Below are 19299 nucleotides of genomic sequence, written 5' to 3' on the forward strand. Positions count from 1 at the left end.
GGCTCACACACACACACACACACACACACACACACACACACGCACACACACACAGGCTATGAATAGGTGACCTTGCATGCTATGAGGCACCACATGGGGGCTTCCTTCCGGTATTTTCCAGAGGAAAAAAAGGGGGATGATTCATTAAAGCCTTGATCCAGATGAACAACAACCCAGCACGTGCTCCACACACAGGGGTGACGGGGTCAGGTCAGCTCACTGACAGCAGAGGGTTTGAACAAGGAAGCCATTAAAAGGTGCACTCTTCTGCAAACAGTGTGTGTGTGTGTGTTTGTTTGTTTGTTTGTATGGGTCGGCATGTGTGTGTGCGCGTGTCTGTGTGTCTTCGGGTTGAGTTCAGCTTGGGGGCTTGTTTGTTGTGTACCACAGCATCCTGGCTCCACAGCAGCCTGGCTCTGAGGCCTGGACGCAGAGCAGAGCACACGGGAGAAATTTGTTTTTCAAATGTATGCAAATCACTTTGTATTTGCTTTGGCCTTTGATTAATGATCTATCGCCAATGAGAGAAGAAAAGAAAAACAACAACTATGATTTCATTCTGCCCCAGTCCCAAAGGAACAGGCAAGAAAAATATATAAAACTACTCTCAGATGCGAGGTCATAATGACTTAATTGAGAGTCGCGCTCGGCAGTGGAAAGACGTGTCGTTTGACACATGGAGAGCGTTGGCCGGGGGACAGACGGAATGAGTGGAAACAGAAGGACGAGTCTTTGACTCCCCGGCCCTCCTCGGCGGCTCCACAAGGTCACATGGTCAGTCCACATGCAGAAGAGAGCTGGCCCTGTGTGCCGCATTCCAGAGAGAAAACACCACGCCGTTTCACCACAACAGCTAGATTCATGCTTCCACCAGACACTGCAGCGGAAATGTGGGGGATGAATTCACCCCCCCCCCCCCCGACACCCTCTCCGTCCGTCCGTCTCTGCACGGGTTAAATATAGCGTCCCAGAAAGCGTGTGGGGATGCGGGGCGGGTGAAATGCGAGCATGCTGTGGGGGGGGGACAGAGTTTGTAGAGTAGCAGGGTTAGGCTTCTATTTAGAGGGAGGCAGAGCGCATCAACAGCACTCAGCACACTACTGCTCTCCAATGAGATCAATACATGGAGAGAGAGAGACAGGGAGACAGAGAGAAAGACAGAGATCACATTGCCAGAGGGGTTGTGAGTGGGGCAGGATGACAGCAGACATTGAACTAGAGCAGAACTAGCCAGCTCTACCCTCACACAGACAGACAGACAGACAGACAGACAGACAGAAGCTCTGGTCATCCTTCTTTCATACTGCATGGGGTTCAGGCTGAGACACCAGGAGATCAGTCCATGTTCTGAATGATATCAACACTAACATTGTGTCATTACAGCACAGGAAACACCAGGGAGACACTGAGCAGCAAGACCTCAGCTGGCCAGGCAACCAGGCCTGGCTCCGGGGATGGCGGGTGGTGCGTGTGTGTGTGTGTGTGTGTGTGTGTGTGTGTTGTTTTTCTCCTAATGACTGGGAGCAGCTGTGCCTTAACTACCCCTGCGTGGCTACCGTCACTTTGCTCATGGGGCAGGCTGGGGTTTGGGGGGGGTGGGAAGGGGAGACTGTGGGGGTTGGTGGGGGGGGGCACTAAGGAAGAAAGGCCTTGAAATCTCCCTCATTAGGGAGCTGGGAGTGAACAAGACTGAAAGAAACACCCAAACCCCCATCCTCCCTCTCACCCTCCACCACCCTCCCCCCTACCCTCCACCACCCCCACCCTCTCTCTCACCCTCCCAGCCCTCCTGGGGTTGAGCCCCCTCATTAGACCCAAGAGGACAGGGTTCCATCAGCACTGGGGTTGGGGGACGAGAGGAGAGTGAGAGCGTTTCAGAGAAACAGAGAAGGAAAAGGAAGTGTGTGTGTGAGAGAGAAAGGGGAAGCCAGTGAAAGAGAGAGAGAGAGAGTGCGCGTGTGTCAGAGAGAGCGAGACGTAGAGTCCCACCTGCACAACTCCCACACCGGGGAATCGCAGGTGCGACGACGGCGATGACGGGCGGTCATACACTGCTCCGTGTGTTTGGTCTGCGTCAGCCTGTTGTTTTTCTTTTTAACCGACCACTAGAAATCTGAAATACTCACACGATCACGAAAGTCGTGATCATGTTTCCTTCTCTGTGTACAAGCTCCGACACATCCCAACCCAGGGAGTCAGGTGGCTGAGCGGTTAGGGAATCGGGCTAGTAATCTGAAGGTTGCCAGTTCGATTCCCGGCCATGTCAAATGACGTTGTGTCCTTGGGCAAGGCACTACACCCTACTTGCCTCGGGGGGTATGTCCCTGTACTTACTGTAAGTCGCTCTGGATAAGAGCGTCTGCTAAATGACTAAATGTAAACCCTGCCTGCTTCGGCCCTCCACAGCCACGAGTGAGGAACACGCCACGCAGACTGAAGAGCTGCACGACCCTCGGAACACGCCCCGACCCCTTCCAGGGCTTCTGCCCCCAACCATCCACACAGGAGCGCACACCTGCTGGAGCAGACCACTAGAGGGGTTGTGACTGGGGCAGGATGATAACTGACATCACGCTAGAGCACAACTAGCCAGCCCTATTCCTCACAGACAACCAGGACCAGGTCATAGTCCTTTGTTTTGAACTCGCTACTGGAGGGAGTGTTCGAATGTGACCTCTGACCTTTTCTGTGACCTTGACTGTTCAACACTACTGAGGCTCAACCATGTCTGCGTGACTATGCTGTTCACTTTAAGACACGTTTCACTGTCGGGTTTTGAAAGGAAAGTTTACGCTGAGATCCAGTATCTGACCACGGAAACAACAAAGTTGACACACACCTAACATGAATGCCTCTCTACACACACACACACACACACTTGTTCCCAAAAGATTTATGACATCCATTTCTGCTGCTGACTTGGTAAGAGGATTACAGTACTCCAGCGCCCAAATCATGGGAGGGGTTAATCCACAGCATGCCGTCGCTGCTATGCTGTTATGACATGCATCCTCCAGCAAGCTTCTGATGATGATGTAACCATGGAGGCAGCCCTGTTCATGTAGCGCGTGTGTGTGTGCGTGTGTGTCGGACATGAGTTTCAGAACATGGTATTTATCTGACAGCCAGAACAGAAAAGACCAGTGAGATTTAATCAACCAAATGACATATTTCATTTGGATGCTGTTTGCACTCAAACTGCAAAAGATGAACTCAGTCACCCCTCGAGCTGTCAGTTGTGAGTGTTCATCCTTACTCTGCCTGGCCTTCCTAAACTCACTATGAGAGCAGGATACATTCTCAAAAGAGTTATGCAAGGTCTCTCTTCCTGAACACAAATCATTTTCAGACAGCTTTGACCGCATGATGCTTCTCAGAGAAATGTCGGGTGGATTGAAGGCATGATAAAACGGTTTACTGCAATAGTCTGAGTCAGTTTTCCTCAGACAGCCAACGACTTTGTCATGATAGGATGCGTCCATTACTGTGACTACAAGAGTTTAACAAACTTACACAGCAAATTCCTCTCGCCAAGTTTTACTATAGTTTGACACCGGCTAAGTTACACATATCATTTCAAACTAGGCTTTTTAAGAAACAGCATTGCCCAATGCTTGCTAGTCACACACAAGCAGTGCTGTAGGAGTAGGCACCAGAGGTTTGCTAGCGTTAGCACACACTCCCTCCCCCCTGCTGAGTGAAACGGAAAAACACATTCAGTCAAAACAACAGTCAGAGTATAATTAGAGACAGAATTTTACCTCACAAATTGGAGATGTGGTTTTGTTTTTACTCTCTTCATTGTCTTGCGGTGAATCAGTCCAACGTGTCGCCATTATTTCATTTCAAACCACAGTGGTAAAAGTCCTTCTGAGCCCACATTGAGATTGGGTAGAGATCCGAAACCAAGCGATGCTCCGTCCAGATAATGGGTAGAAATGGAAGGTATTTAATCCACTCTGTCTTCCTCCTTCATATCGACCGGTTGGAAAACTGAAATCAAACACGCGCAGTCAAGTTAAAAGAATGTCACTGGAAGGCATGTCATTCACACGTGTTCAATTCAAGCGACTGTCCATGGCAGTCTCCCTGTCTAGCCTACTTGGGTTTAGACAGTTATCACATCCCAATCCCGAACAGTGAATTAATGTAAGCCTACTTAATTACAGTTGTACATTTTGCGCTTGAGTGAGACTTGTATGTTAAGAATATTGTTATTGTACAAAGTAGTGGCCCCGAAAGCAGCACTGTGTACGAATAGGGTTGTAACTTTGAACTAATCCAACAGACAGTTCCTACTCTAAACCTGCTCTTAATTGACCACACATGGACACAAGTAAACAAGAGGACATGGCCTTCATTTTCCAACGTGTGCTCAATACTGGACGTGCAAAAAGGCCTGTGCTAATAGCTGACGTTTGACTGAGAGCTTGGATTGGATTAATGACAAGCGCGAGAGCAAGCAGCCACCAAGGGCCATAAGACAACATTTAAAAGGGTTCTGTACTCAAAAGGACAGTGAACAAGTCACCTCAACTAACATGTAATACACATGTACACAAAACCCTACAATCTGGGCTGTCACTTCAAACTGAAATCATGAATGCACTTGAAACAACCCATTCATTACACTGCCTGCAAGTAGCAACCCTGAAACGTTGACAAGAACGGACGGCAGGCTGTCGCTAAATGAAGAGCGCCACAAAAACCTACCTGTTATTAATTCAGTAACTCCGGAAAATAACACATTGTCCACGTTTTAAAAAAAAAACGACTTTCGTGATCGTGTGAGTATTTCAGATTTCTAGTGGTCGGTTAAAAAGAAAAACGACAGGCTGACGCAGACCAAACACATACGTCGCTCAAACTGGCTTTTTCTCTTCTTGGAGCTACACACTGGCAGCTACCTGTTAGGAAAAATACACTGGAAACATGGTAAACGCCCATTACTATACATCCTTTCCGATCGATGTCGATAAATATTATGGCTGTTCTTCATGTATTTCCGTTTAAATTGAAGGCTTTCTTCCACATTTGTTAACGGAATTCACTCAAAACTATTGTACCGTATGCCCACGGTCCTTGTTGGCGGCGCGACAAACTGTATTGTGAGATTGACAAATCTCCGATTCTCGTGAAACACCGCCCCTTTGCTGGCCCTCGGGGCGATCATCCAATCACATTCAACCATTGAAATGCGTATTTTTAAACCCCAGCCAACAGGACGGGTCCTTACACAAATATGAAGGTATAATGGTCAAACTGGTGCAAACATTTTAGAGATGGCGTTTGTTTAAAATGAAATATGCCAGGCGAGTTTTATTTTGCACTCTATCTCTAGTGTTTGCTGAACTATAATGAACAGAAACTATAAACTGAATGTGTGCGCTTGAGTTAGGCCCTACAGCCTTAGGTGACTAACTTTTCTATTACTAACAGTCTGCCAAAATTAATGCAATTACATATTTTGTTCATTATTTACTTATCTGGATGTCTGTCTAACTGCACCCACAAATCACAAGGACATCATCCGACGTCCCAATTCTATAGGCTACTTTAATCACATTCTTGAAAAGCTCTGATGTGGTCCTCTGGAATAAAATGCCTCTGCGACATTAAACCGGACCGTCTGGTCGCCAACTGTATTTTTACTGTACTTTTTATTGTGACACGAAGGGCATGGCAGACACATGGAACTCTACTGTGCAGGAAAAATGCAACACAGCTGATCTAGACTGGCACAAAGGCAGGCAGTGTCCTGTTTGCTGGCCACTCCAACAGCACAATAGACGAGGGGACAATAGGGGGGACTCTTTTGACCCGTTTTGTTGTGAGGGCTCGACAGCCATTGAGAGAATCTATTGTCTAAAGAGACGGTGCACTCTCAAACAATGTAACATTTAGCTTTTCTTAGAGTAGTCGCTGTGAATTCGTTTTTTTATGCTTTTCTTATTTATTAATTAATTAATTGACAATGCACAGTGCTCCTAATAATGCTGATATGTTGCACCGGCATGCCAACTGGTTTATGTTGTTCACAAAGTAATATTTTGGGCAAAAATATTGCTAGTTTACTGACTGTTAAGGGGGGGGGGGGGTGTTATATACTAAAGCTTCTTTATTTATATATATATATATAATTTTTTATTTTATTTTTTTCTTCATATAAAAAGCAGTTTTCCATCTCCAAAAGTGAGATCACAGGCAAGCAATAAAAGCTCAACTAACAAACACCAAAAAAAACAATGTTGTTTTCAGGGGCCTGCTTCCAAACAACACTCAGCCTGGCTGTATTGGCTGCATCCCTTCCTCTTATCCCATTACACTGCGGAATCAGATGTGGAGTCTGTATAAACTAATCTTGTAGATGACAGAGATGTGAAGCACATAAGAAACACTGAAATAAACAAATCTCAATAAAACATTGAGACAACAACGTTTTACTGCAGTCTGCGGGATACAACTGATAAATTTGGGTATTTTCGTGGGATTTAGTCGTAAATAAAATGTCTTGCCTTGTTTTGCACATCCGTATTTTGGCGCTGTCATGCAAATTAAGTTATCATACTCTAATTGAACCAGTGTGCTTCTACAGAACAGTTGTATTTTTCCGGTGACGCCTCATGATTTTAGAGTCGCTGCTAACGGTGTGTCTGTAATCATGTACTTGCAGAGTCAGAGTGACTCTGCTAGTCAGGAGGACAGAGATTACGAGTCTATGGAAGCGAATGTTTGGGTGGATTAGATGATCACGTGAAGTTCAAAACGGAGTGGCGGTGTGATTGAGACAGGTGGAGATTCTGAGAGATCGAACCGCAAAGCATGCCATGGAGGGGATCCGTTTTACAGCACGCAAAGTTCCCAAGGGGTAGATCACTGCCAGATTACTCTTCATTACCTGAAAGGCTTAGCTGTATAAAAGGTTTAGTTAAATATCAAACCTCAGACCACCCTTTAAATGGGTGAAAGTATTTTAGGTACAATTGTACAATAAGGTACAATGTGTTCAACCAATGTAAAGGTTGTATAATAGAAAATTCATATGACTGAGTTGTGTAATTGGATGACACCCAACATCAGCCAATTTATCAGGCCTCCTGGCAGGGTAGCATCTACTGGAATATTATGTACAGTAGACAGAGACAGAAACAGAACATCTACAGTGCATATTTGTGTTTCTCACTGTATCTGAATGGGTCAGGTAGACTTCTCAGAGTTATGGCTTTGTGTAAGCCACGCAGCAATTGAAAGAAGGTGACAGGTACAAATCAAGAACTAGGTTGTTGTTTTTACTTTATGAATCATTAAAAAGTCAGTTGGAGAGAGGAGATTGAAGTCGTAGATACGTCCACTCCTCAGATCTGTTGTGAAACACAGGAAAACACGAAGTATATGAAGAGATAACCTCAGCAATAATGACAGAAGGATCGTTTAAAAGGAATGTGAGAAAGATTTAAACTTGACATTAAGGTGGCCCGCTCTCAAAGGTCAAAACAAAGGCACAATAGTTTTGGGGAGTAAACACGTTTTTAACTGTTGTCCTGGTGAGCTGAAATCGAATCCCGACGTACTGTTGAAGCGGCGGCTTCATATGTCAAGTGAATACATTGGCCATTCAAAGGCACAATTCCCGTTTTGTTCCTTTTGTTCTCTGCTCAGCTCACCTGTAGCCCAGTTCCTGTGTTCTGGCCCCGGACACAGTTCCCTAAAGGAGCACTACAAAGCCACGGCATGAGAACCCTGAGCGGCTTTTTGTCCCCTCCGCCCTCCCCCAGATCTGGCTTCAAGGTGAGGGACAATGGCCGTCAGGTTCCCAGGGTGGTGTGGAGGGGCACCCAGCGCAGCAGGTAAGTTAACCGTCCCCAAGTGCTGATCTACGATAAAGGGGACAGGGAGTCTCAACTGATGGCACAATGGGTGTCATTGTGGCTCCTGCCACATGGATAGCTATCCCAGAATGCCTTCTTTCTTAAGGGGGGGGGGGGTTCACTCCTCCGTCTCTCCTGCCAATCCGTGCCTGTAGGTGAGGCTGTTCCTAAAAGGCGGTGTGTCGTCGGGGGTGAAGTTATGATTATGTCCATGTCTCTGCTGCTTCGTGGCTTGATTTTCCTGATCCCCCCCAGATCTCAACCTAAACAGTGGCTGGTTTGCCCGGCCAGATGAGAGGGCCCTAAGCTGCAGGTAATCCATTACGTTCCCTCTGGGATCTACTGGGTTCCTATATCCTTCCAGCACTATTCGTCTGAAGTCATGGAGCTTTTACAACAGCATAACTGCTTTCCGGGTGGGGCTTTTGTTTTCAGGCTCGGTTATGTCAACAGTCACGCCACAGGCAGAGGAGACCTGCTAATGGGGCGTTACCTTGGGCCCGGAGGTGAAGAGGTCAAAGGGTAAGGAGAGGAACACTTCAGACACCTAAGTACTGTTAGAAAAGTAAACACAATCGTCCGCATTGTCTCTCCATCTCTGTCCGGGAGTGTGTGGACCCAGAGACGTACTCTAATAACAACAGGTCACCAGGGAATTCAACCTATTTTAGAACCCTGTTTACGTTCAACCTCAGACCTCTCCTGAGAGACATTTCTTACTCAACAACAGCGTGTGTGTGTGTGTGCGTTTGTGTAGTAGTTGTTTAGATTGTTATGTAATTAAGAGGAAAGTGTGCATAACCGCATGGCAACTTTCTTCAAGTGCATACTGAGTGAACTGAAGCATGTCAGAGAAGCGTAGTCCTGTGTCATGCACAATTGATGTTTAGTCAACCAGAGACAACACAGCCCTTGAGAATGAGTATGTGTGTGTACGTGTGTGGGTATAAAAGTATTATATATGATTATACAAAGATGTGTTTGTAAAAACAGACAGTTTTTCCACAGCTCACACTAACAACCAAACAACACATGCAGACTCTGTGTTTATTACAAATTATGAAAGACAATATGAACTAATCCTCAACGGGTACAACCAGAGAACGCCAGCAGACAGAAGGGGCTGTGACGGGTGACAGATGGACGTAGCCATGGCAACCCAGTGCCAGGCTGGCGCCCACTCCTGTTTCCGTGACAACAGGGGGCGCTGTTGAAACGCCTGTCTCTCCACTCCACCTCGTTCGTCTCCCCTGCTGTGTTTGTCACGAGGGTGCAGACGGACACACGGAGCACAACTCTGCTCGCATCAGGAGACGCCCAAAGTTGAGGGTGTGAAGACTTCACTATCTGCAGGGAGGGGTCTGACACAAGATTAGAAGGCTCTTTTTGTGTTTGCGTTCTTGTAGCCTAGCCCTCAGGTCTGGAATTGTTTACCACAAGGTGGTGAACAAATGATCTATTGCAGAATGACCAACAGTCCCTTTACCAAGCAAAACAAATCATTGATAAAACTGGGGGCGCTCCATTTCCCTCGCTGTTTACGGAGCTGAAGGTAGCTGGGGAGTCCTGTGTCTGAAAATACAGCTCTTTTGTGGTGTTCCTTTCTGTCTCTCTCTCTGGGCAGGAACACTCTGTTCTATGGTCAAACTCCTCAGATACATCCCTCCCCCTTCCTGTGTACTTCATCACACACACACACACACACACACACACACACACACACACACACCCCAGGAGATCAAGGTCCCAGCAGTATTTAAAGTTAAGTTGACATAGGATTGAAACAATACGAATCAACCATGTTCCATTTCCCTTTGAATTAAAAGCACATTAGGATTTCACGGATAATGTTAAAATGTATTTATTAAGCCATAACCGTCCGTATCACAATGCCAAAAACATGAACAACTGTAGTGAACAGGTAACAGGGCATGACTTGTCGCACGGAAATCAAATATTAATTTTGACTTATAAACATACAATCAACAAACAACTCAGGACACTTGTATGACTTGGAAGACTCAGGTGTTATGTCACGTTGTTTGAGTACAGGATGTCTGTGTTCGGTTTCGCTCAGACCTTGTACTTCCCCTTTCCCTTCTCACTGATGACACAGAGGTGCTGGATGGAGCACAGAGAAAGGATAGAAACAGAGAGGGGAAAGAGAGAGGCTCAATCAGATCTTCAATGAGTCAAGCAACGCATTTTTCTAGTTTATGGAACATCATAGAAATATGTTTGAATCCTTCTTGTCTACAGGGTGTACATTTGTTCACCCGAGCTTCCTTATCTGATGTGGTGTTGAAATACTGTGGTGAGGAACCCCCCCAACCCCTGATTGCAGATCTATTAGGGAGGGGGGAATGTTGGAATGTAAGGTCAGATGTTTCCCAGTCAAGAGTCACTTTGTGTTTCGCTGTTTCCTCCAAATGAACCTGTTCTCCCTGGCAGCAAGCCCTCACAACTACAAATCTTAAGAAGGATTTTTCTGTCCTTATCTTTACACATTATATATGAATAATGTAGGAGCAAATGTGTTATGGTTTGGCATGTGTGCATTTGGGAGGTAGATGGACTGGAAATAATGTTGTAAAGCAGCATGCTAGTGAGGACCTTTCAGATGTAACATTGATATCTTTGAACTGTTGAAACAGATGTTTGTCATCTATATTTGAAATATGCAACATCTGATAGATTGGAAAGAGCGGTTTTATGGAAGTCAACATCAAAATGCAAAAACAAACATACACACGTATACATCTGGTTTGGAGCACATTCGATCCCATAAATTGGATGCTGACTTGTAGAAAGGTCCACACAGAGATAAGAACAGTACATTTCACATAAGAATGCACTAACTCAATTTAACATGCTAGGAGTGCTGGCATGAGGCACTGTGCTAGTCTGGAAAAACATACAGGTATTTCAAAACGTACACACACAATTACACGCTCACACACTTTTTGAGCGGTACTTTATTGTCCATCAAAGCTTGTGATGTTGATTTGCCCCTGCACACCAAACTCCCTTTACAAGAGTAGGTGAGTTGCGTTTCCAGGGGGAGGTGTCCCCTACATCTACTGATGTTTACTTTGAGTTCTTTCTCCAATCTCTTTCAACTCTTTCAGACTGCCCTGTCAAGGTCATTGCATAGGTAAGGAGAGAAATTGAGCTCTGGCCTTACGTTCAGGTCACGGAAATACTCGTTATAGTCCAAGGCGTAGCCCACAACGAAACGGTTGGGGATTTCGAATCCCACATCTGTTGAGAAAAAATACCGAATAATAAGAATGTGCATTTTTCAACTATGTAGACTTTAGTCTGAATGCTTCAAAAAATACTCGTAAATTCTGAAGAGGTTAAATCGGGTCTTCTACACACACACACACACACACACACACACACACACACACACACACACACACACACACACACACACACACACACATGTTCTAGGGTAAAAGAATACCTCACATACAATTTTTATCCAAGCTGGTCAAACACAACATTTTCAGCATCGTCTGATTCAATATTACAGTATGGACCACTCGGGCAATGAAAATAGGTAACATGACACTGACACTGAAGAGAGGACAAGTAAGATAAAGGTACGTACAGTCAGGGAGGCCTCCAACTCCTTTAGATACCCTCTTCACCAGCAAACTGAAACACACCATACAGTATCACAGTACACACAACCACATGTAATGTGCACATTTCACATCAGACAGATCTTGGACAATCACATTCGATTTGCGTCAGTGTCAAACATTCATAACCATGCAGCGATCGTGACAACAATAAAAGCTCCTGCAAGATATTTGAAAAAGACTTCCACTTTGTTTCGTAAATCACAAAGTGATGAATCGAAATGCACTGGAGGAAGAAAATAGCACATCTAGCCCAAGCTCATACCCTGCACATACTCAGCACGCACAGAGACAAGACGTCTACAGTCTGAACAACAGAACGGACGCCTGTTCGGACAGGAAGAGGGACATCGTTTTCAAGCGTCTGTCACAGCTTTGGCATCCCCCCCCCCCCCCCCCCCCCCTCCCCGCGCAGAGTCCGTGCCACTCACCCCGCAACCTTGACCATCTTGGGTTCAAAAGTCTCAACATGCTTCAGAAGAGCCTTCATGGTCTTCCCGGTGTCGACTATCGCCTGAGGGGAGAAGGAGATGGACGTGGATGTGTAGCGTTTTATCAGGCGGACGGAAAATGCGCACCGTAGTATTGCAAAGCATATCAAGAGCCATGGTTTACCATTCCCATATTATGTCACGTAGCCTAACAGAATGGTGTGTGTGTGTGTGTGTGGGGATCAGTAGGAATGCGTGTGTGTGAGTGCATGTTACATGAAGCTACTCTACTGTTGATCTGCAATGCTGTTTTCCACTGAGAGTCACAGTACGGCTGACAGCTCTCATGTGATACGGTGTTTACACACGGATGACTTCAGTCTGGAAACTTTCACATCTGAAACATGATCCCACAGAGGAAATACCTCTTCTTCTCCCTTTTGTTTTCGAGACATAAAAACTGCTAAAGAGCTGTGGTCAGTATTGGGAGATTCTGTTCTTAGTTTGACAATAAACAAAAACAATGTGGGTGACAATTCAATATCAAACTTATAGGAAACAACTTGTGGTTCCTTTTTCCATTAATGAGATCAAATGTTTTGCTTCCACAATGTCATGGTCTCCAACATGATGCCAACTCATGTGGTAAACACGACTGGATATTGACACTTACCTCCACAATCAGCACATTCTTCGGGGACATGGAGAAGAAAAGAGAAACCATTTTAGTTCAACTCTCAACAACACATGAGGGCCTGCCTGACTTTCTTTCTAGAATTGACACTTATTGGACTGTAACCATGGTTACATTTCTGCTTCAAACTTCAGTGTTAAGAGATACAGTACACAAACCCATCATTGTGCAGCCTCATAATGTATGATTGTCTGTAGTGTACAGTGAGTCCAAAGTCGCTGCTAAGGGTCTTGGTGTTGCACACTTTCTTTGGTGAACTGATTCAAACGGCAGGCTGACACTGAGGCTGGCTGTATGGATGTCTTTGTGAGATTGCTTCAGAGTAGCTATGGTTCGAGGCTGGGGCTCAAAGAGAATGCGGGCGGGCGGCCAAATGTCCTGGGCCTTGCAGGGCTACCACCTGATCTGTGTTACGTAACACAGTGGAGCAGTCCCGACGACGAAGAGCCACCGTGGGCACAACCAGGCAGCTCTGCTGCATACCTCCGCTGCACTTCTCACAGCCAGACACAAGCACAACATTAGCTCTGCACGGTCATCACCACATGGACTACAAATACAATGAACCACAGACTACAAATCCACAGATCCATGGACTACAAATACAATGAACTATTATTTCAGACACTGACACAAGATTTTACGTTATTCCTCTATCCCCCCAAACCACACACACCCAAACCCCCCATATCAGTCATTGTATTGTTCCACCCTTGTCCTACATCTGACGAATCCTTACCTGGAAGGGCCTCCCTTCTGGTGGGAGGGGAGAGACGACTGGAATGTGCCAACATGCCCACATGCAGAGAATTCCACCCAATCAAATCATCTGAACGGTCTCTCTGCACAGGGCTCCGAACTCCCCCACATCGCACACTCACTAAATTCCGACCTAACACTCCACAACTTTCCGCTATGACGTTTCGGAGTTGTAAAGCTGATCTATGAATTTTTTTGGTTCAAATCTAGAGCTTTAGGAGTGCACCACTGATGGTGACTGGTGATAAGACTGCTGTCTGTTGGCCCAGAGGAATGACACCATACAGCAGGGCTTTACACTAAGGGTAGGACACACCACCCTTGCACTATCAATACTACCCTGTGGTGACAGTTGGACAAACCCTCTTGACCTAATGAACCCTCTGCGGTGTCCTTGGGTAATGTTTGTGACTGCTAGTTTGTATTTGCCAGGAAAGTGGAGAGTGAGAAAGCGGGAGAGAGGGGCAAGAAAGGGTCAACAAAAGACTGGGAGAGAGATATTCTGCAGTCTTTTGCTGTCTGAAAGAATAATTATGTCAGGAGACATGATTCCTCGTGACACTGGCAGTGTCCTCTATTGACTCCAGATTGTAGAAACACATACTATCCAGAAGGGGGCCACACTTCCAAAACTAGTCACAAGTTTAGGTGCATTGAGTTCCTCAAAATGCCTGCGAATCTGCCTTGCAAGTCCTCATCCCTCCTCAGCGATGGTGAAGTACAGTGTTAAGTGTTACGCACTTTCACCATGAAGAAAACAAAACTGGTGCGTTCAAAGCTGTCCACACTCAAACGACAGCCGGGACGCTGACACCGAAAATGTGAAAACAGAAAGAAATCATGATGATGTCGCGTCACTGAATGATCTTGTTTTGCTCAGTGCAATTTCTCACTGTCGGACACTGTATTCAACTACCTGTCATTAGGAATCCGGTCTACACTACTGATTTCAGTTAAAGTGCAGGACATATGCGTCTTCCTTCCCAACATCCACTTAGCGTTCAGAAAATAAATGAAAGAACTGACAGAGCCATCTGGTGGCCAGGAGTGTTTGTCACCATCAAATCAAAACAATTCATCTTCATTTATAAGTCCTTTTTACAAGCAATGTCACAGAAGACTTCACAGAAGCCCACCTGTCCAGCACCGAAGACTCACCCAAACCCTCAGAGGAAGTTTGGTTTGTTATGGTTGATCATGGTTTCCATGACACCAGATCTTGAAACGTCAGCCTCCATCACATGGACACTCACCAATGACCAGCTAGAATGAATGCACCCCGACTGGAAATTATTTGATCATAATGAATGAAGGGAGTTACATAATCAATATCACTTACCATGCTTGTACATTCTGTGACATTTCAAAGCTTTAGCCTGCAGCTAATGAGCTCATTAAACCTGGAGAACAGAGAGTCAATATACAAAGTGATGGACATGATTAGACTTGGTGCTTACCTTCCCTCGAAGCACAGACAGATCTTGACTTCCTATAATGTGCAGGTCCTCTGTCGATTGGTCATTCTGAAAACGTAAACACAACAGATTGACATGCACGTGACCGAATGTGCGCACGTGGTCTGACACGGTCAAAGTTCAAGGTCTCCGATCGAGGACCCTGACAGAAAGGCTCTCCAGGATGACAGTGATCACGATTCTGTTGGTCACAAACCCTCTGAGATAAAGAAGCCTGGGGTGACGTCACGTGATCCCAACATGACCAATCAGACTGGCCTGAGTCCTGAGGTTGTGGTGGTCAGAGTTCAGCCTGGGACACAGAGGGCTTGAGATCACCCTAACCTCACATGGCCATTTGCAGACAGGCTACCCAGACAGACATATTGGCTCTGCTGCAGAAAGCTGCATGAGGATCCGAACCACTGTCACTCTAAATAATGAGGATCAAAGGGAGATGTTCCAGCCAAGCACTTCCACACAAGACAAAAAGAAGCAAAATACAGTCTGATATCTGGGTTATCTTGAATCGACCTTCAGAAGGAACAAAAAGGAGTGTTTTGTAGACTTGTCTAACGAGGTACATTTATATGAATATTTATATGAATATGTTGCTGTGTTGGTTGTCTTACAAACATACTGCCTGTGTCACACTGCACTGCCTTGCTAATAACAGCTGTAACACAGTAAGGGCACCAGGACCATCTGCCCTTGAGATGCCCCTGTATGCGGATCTGCGACATCATCTGTGCAAGAGTGACACTCAGAGGAAAGAGCGTTGCACTGCGCATAATATCAGCGCTGAGAACCGTCCAGTGTTGTGACTGGCATGTTTTATTGTTATTACATTAGTATTGTTATTACAATGTGTGCTTCTACATGAGTGTATTTTTTATAACTTTTTTACCAGTTCTAGAACTGATGGCATTAGTTCACTTACCAGGTAGCTCTTTAGCCTGATAAACTCCACCCTGGTCTCCAGGTGCTTGTTGGAGTTGCGGCTGAGCACCTTGATGAACTCCACCAGATCTGAGCAGAACTTGTATCCTCCCTTCAGAACACATAGCACCACAATGTCGTGGTCCCCAATGTCATCCATGATGTGACGGGCTAAGCGTTCGATCCTATGGGGTGAAATTACAATAAACATTCCCAGGAAATTGTATATATGCATGTGTGTGCGTGCACAGTATGTGGACTGTAATCTAATCTGGGTCACATGAAACAGAGCTTCAGTTGACTATAGAAAGGAATATAACATACACCTTCTAATGTGATTAAAACCTGAGTAGATTTAGATATGATATAATGATATGATGAGAAAGATGATAACTCTGCTGTTACAATGGAAATACAACTGAACTGTGCAGTATATTTATGGCCTATTGGCCTATACATAGCCTTTATACTCAATGACAAGTCCTGGTCTTAAATAGTGGTTTGATGGAGAGTGGAAATGGGCTTAATTGAAAATGATTGGTTTATTAGGCACTGTCATTCCTTCCCAAATGGGATGAAAAAGTAATCTGTGATTAGTCGTTGACCCCTCAGCGCAGCGGGAGAAACACAGTAGTCTCAAAAAGGGAGTAGCCTACATCTTTTTGGGACGTGTGATTTACTTAACTAGAGTGTTAACCATATTAGTGGGAGGCAAAGGTTGTTGTTAAGTCTTGCTTCCAAAAAACACAATTCAAATGGTTTTTCCAATTAAATGACACATTCCCTGATCCCTTTAGGTGTTAGAGCAGGCTACCTGTCCATGATAACCCCGTGTGGAATGTAGACGCTCTCGATGTCCTCATGGTAATGCTCTGGATATGTGAAAAGGTCGAGGCTGTATCCAGGCCAGTCATCCTTTATCTAAGACATAAGTAATAGGCTGACATACAATAGACTGAATGACGGTCAACCGATCCATCATCAAACAGAATAGATCCATAGCAAAAGAAAACAGTCGTCCGTACAGTGATGTTTTACCCAACAGGAAACATTAAAATAGTTTACCACAATTCCTGCTTCCATGCGTCGAGGGTCGCTCTCTTTGGTGGCTGGTAGAATGCATTGTGCCATTTTTTCCTGCGTTTACCAGCTGTCGAAGTTTACTAGCTGAGGCTTACCACTGTAGAACAGTTAGAGACTTAGTTTTGGACTGCCGTAGTGAAGATTGTCAATGTCTTGAATCAGTAGTCAAAGTCCGTGTCATGAAAAAACGTATACAACACGCACACCCACACACCAAAAAGGGAGGCTTGCACGCCTTGGTCATGCTTAAGTTATTTGCCTGGCCACAGACACTGTTGTGTTTCACTGGCATTCCTTGTGAGCGGACAACGAATTGCACAGGGGACATATAATTAACAGCATGTGATTTTTGTAAGCCTTAGTAGTTTACCGTGTGACGATGTCTGTGTTTATGCCTAACATTAAATATAGCTCCAAGCTAATCAATGTGTTTGAAAATAAAACGTCAAAAGATGTAAAAATATGTAGGCCCTACAGCATGGTCACCATAGAATTTGTATAAATTAGTATCTAAATGAAGACAACTATTAACAACACTTGCAATGGATAATTTCAAGTTTATTTTTCTGGTACTGTACCACAGACGAAGATGGGTTTGGAAAGAGAGGGTTATCGACAAAATTACATTTTCACATCCAGGCCTCTCTGAGGACGTTTTTTTTTCTTCTTTTTAAAGTCTACTGACATAGGTCTAGCTCGTCAAATAAGAATGGCAGGAAAAGAAAATTCTTAATTGTTGGCGATGTAGATAGTCTTGTATCTCTCAATCATGTCGATGTCTCTCTCCAGCTGCTTCATCTCCAGCTCTAGGCGCTCCTTGCGGTACTTCTTGGGGGTGGTGTCTGTGACAACCGAGAGTCCCTGGTACTGATGGTGCAGCTCTTCCCAGTTCTTCTTCAAACCCTGAGTCAACAGAATCATCAAGGAAGATCTGTTAATTACCTACTTTAGTCATAAGTCACAAGAAAAGCTCACCAGTCATGCAAAGAAACTAGCTTATGTCAAGTCCACGAGTCAAAGTTTGCACATTCACAGTTAACTGACTGGATTCTGTATTAAAGTCCATTCTTTTTTTTAATCACAACAATAGGCTACTCATGTATACTGTATGTAGCGGCATGGTAGGATGTAAATGGGGGCCTATAGGATTTACCCGAAGGATACTCTGCCTCTCATCATCAGAGAGCTGCTTCATGGCTCCCTGCTTCATTCGCTCCTTCACATAGTTGTCATACTCCTCCTGAGCCCTCTTCACCTCCTCCCTGCGCTGCAGAAGGTACTCGGGGGTCTCTCCATAGTCCTAGAAACAGGAGAGTTAATTTAGCTCCACTCCAAGATAGAGGCTGTTCAGAAAAGAGGACCCCTAACAGCTCCAGGCTAACATTACTACCTACTGCACCGACAATGCAACAGCAGTTCAAGATGTACCTTCTTCTTGATGTACTTTGGGACAAGGCCCGAATTCTCCAGAAGCTGCTTGTCTCCGCTTTTGGTGTCAGCGTAAATGGGCTGGGGTTTCCTAGGCACTGACATGATGCTCTCATTGGCATTTGTTTTTATAAAGTCCTTTTTGGTGTGAATGCCCATAAGTGGTTGCTCAGACTTGGTAGGTACCCGTGGTTTCCTCACAGTCGTGGTACCCCTTTTGGTCAAACGTTGCGCTGAGGGGGGGAAAAAAGGATTAAAAAAAGAAATTGTTCAAACTGAGAAGGTAGAAGAAGAACTAGAAGAGCTAAGCTGTTGCCTACTCTCAGGGAGTTTGGGTTCCTTTGAGTGCTTAAGCAGGTATTTCTCTGGAGATGGCACGTCGACTTTAGCTGGTCCCATGGTCTTGTTGGTAGTCTTATTCTGCATCCTCTCCTGCTTAACTTGTGACCTAAACATTGACATGTATCTAGAAGAAATTGGATGACATAAATGCAATGTGTTTAAGAAATGTGCCATAGCAACAAACTCCCATTCACGATATCCATTCAATTATCTGTGTAACAAGTGTCAAACTGAATCAACAGAGTTAGACACGCATAGCTTACACACATTGACTAACCGTGCAAACTATTTGAAAACATTAAAGTTTAGGAAAACTTGTGTTTGCTAGCCAGCTGCATTGCTACTGTACAGTAGACGTTTGAATGGTACTGTATAGTAGGCTACAATACCTTGGTTGCTTCTCTATTTTCACCTCCTCCCTTGGAATGAGGTTGTATATGCTCTCTGGTGGATACATTGTGGTTGACATTTTGATTACAAATATATGCTACGGAAAAAGAAAAAACACACGAAACTAGCTTGCTGGTTAGCTAGCTAACTATGTAGCTACAGCTAGCTAGGTCTACTTTCGAATGACAAAAAACAAGGGATGGCTGCTGGAATGTTTTGTTTGACAACACAGTCCAGGATACAGTTGCTTAGCAACTGATG

General features: G+C 45.0%; 3 protein-coding genes across 4 annotated transcripts in view; all 3 read right to left on the minus strand.

Moving 5' to 3' along the window:
• The window catches only part of LOC134035154 (rho GTPase-activating protein 21-like), a 43434-nt gene extending 38337 nt beyond the window's left edge, over positions 1–5097 (minus strand). Inside the window, exons 1-2 of the mRNA XM_062480033.1 lie at positions 4714–5097; positions 3762–3993 (exon numbers count right to left, since the gene is read on the minus strand). Coding sequence (XP_062336017.1) covers positions 3762–3836 — 75 coding nt within the window. The 5' untranslated portion in view covers positions 3837–3993; positions 4714–5097. The remainder of the gene's footprint in view (positions 1–3761; positions 3994–4713) is intronic.
• A 4619-nt stretch (positions 5098–9716) lies between these two features.
• On the minus strand, positions 9717–17244 carry prtfdc1a (phosphoribosyl transferase domain containing 1a). Of its 2 annotated transcripts, XM_062479843.1 has the most exons (10): positions 17093–17244; positions 16861–16975; positions 16610–16716; positions 15797–15980; positions 14860–14925; positions 12623–12640; positions 11950–12032; positions 11485–11531; positions 11053–11129; positions 9717–9989 (listed from the first exon to the last, which is right to left on the minus strand). In XM_062479843.1, exons 2-10 carry the CDS (start codon positions 16924–16926, stop codon positions 9942–9944), a joined length of 696 nt encoding a protein of 231 aa, XP_062335827.1. In that variant the 5' UTR covers positions 16927–16975; positions 17093–17244; the 3' UTR covers positions 9717–9941. The 2 variants fall into 2 exon arrangements, with proteins under 2 accessions (XP_062335827.1, XP_062335826.1); XM_062479842.1 differs by having other exon boundaries at positions 16861–17233.
• A 171-nt stretch (positions 17245–17415) lies between these two features.
• On the minus strand, positions 17416–19267 carry enkur (enkurin, TRPC channel interacting protein). Its single transcript, XM_062479742.1, has 5 exons — positions 19038–19267; positions 18627–18772; positions 18307–18539; positions 18032–18178; positions 17416–17781 (listed from the first exon to the last, which is right to left on the minus strand). Exons 1-5 carry the CDS (start codon positions 19115–19117, stop codon positions 17608–17610), a joined length of 780 nt encoding a protein of 259 aa, XP_062335726.1. The 5' UTR covers positions 19118–19267; the 3' UTR covers positions 17416–17607.
• Positions 19268–19299: the final 32 nt, after the last annotated feature.

This window comes from Osmerus eperlanus, chromosome 15 (genome assembly GCF_963692335.1).
Source record: "Osmerus eperlanus chromosome 15, fOsmEpe2.1, whole genome shotgun sequence".
Classification (NCBI taxonomy): Eukaryota; Metazoa; Chordata; class Actinopteri; order Osmeriformes; family Osmeridae; genus Osmerus; species Osmerus eperlanus.

Coding starts and splice junctions, on each gene's coding strand:
- prtfdc1a (XM_062479843.1), bottom strand. CDS start 16,926: ATGGCACAATGCATTCTACCAGCCACCAAAGAGAGCGACCCTCGACGC. Junction 11,130..11,484: donor AGTTGGAGGCCTCCCTGACT/GTACGTACCTTT, acceptor TTTTCTCAACAG/ATGTGGGATTCGAAATCCCC. Junction 9,990..11,052: donor AGTATTTCCGTGACCTGAAC/GTAAGGCCAGAG, acceptor TGCTCCATCCAG/CACCTCTGTGTCATCAGTGA.
- enkur (XM_062479742.1), bottom strand. CDS start 19,117: ATGTCAACCACAATGTATCCACCAGAGAGCATATACAACCTCATTCCA. Junction 18,179..18,306: donor CAAAGTACATCAAGAAGAAG/GTACATCTTGAA, acceptor TCCTGTTTCTAG/GACTATGGAGAGACCCCCGA. Junction 17,782..18,031: donor AGAGGCAGAGTATCCTTCGG/GTAAATCCTATA, acceptor CTGTTGACTCAG/GGTTTGAAGAAGAACTGGGA.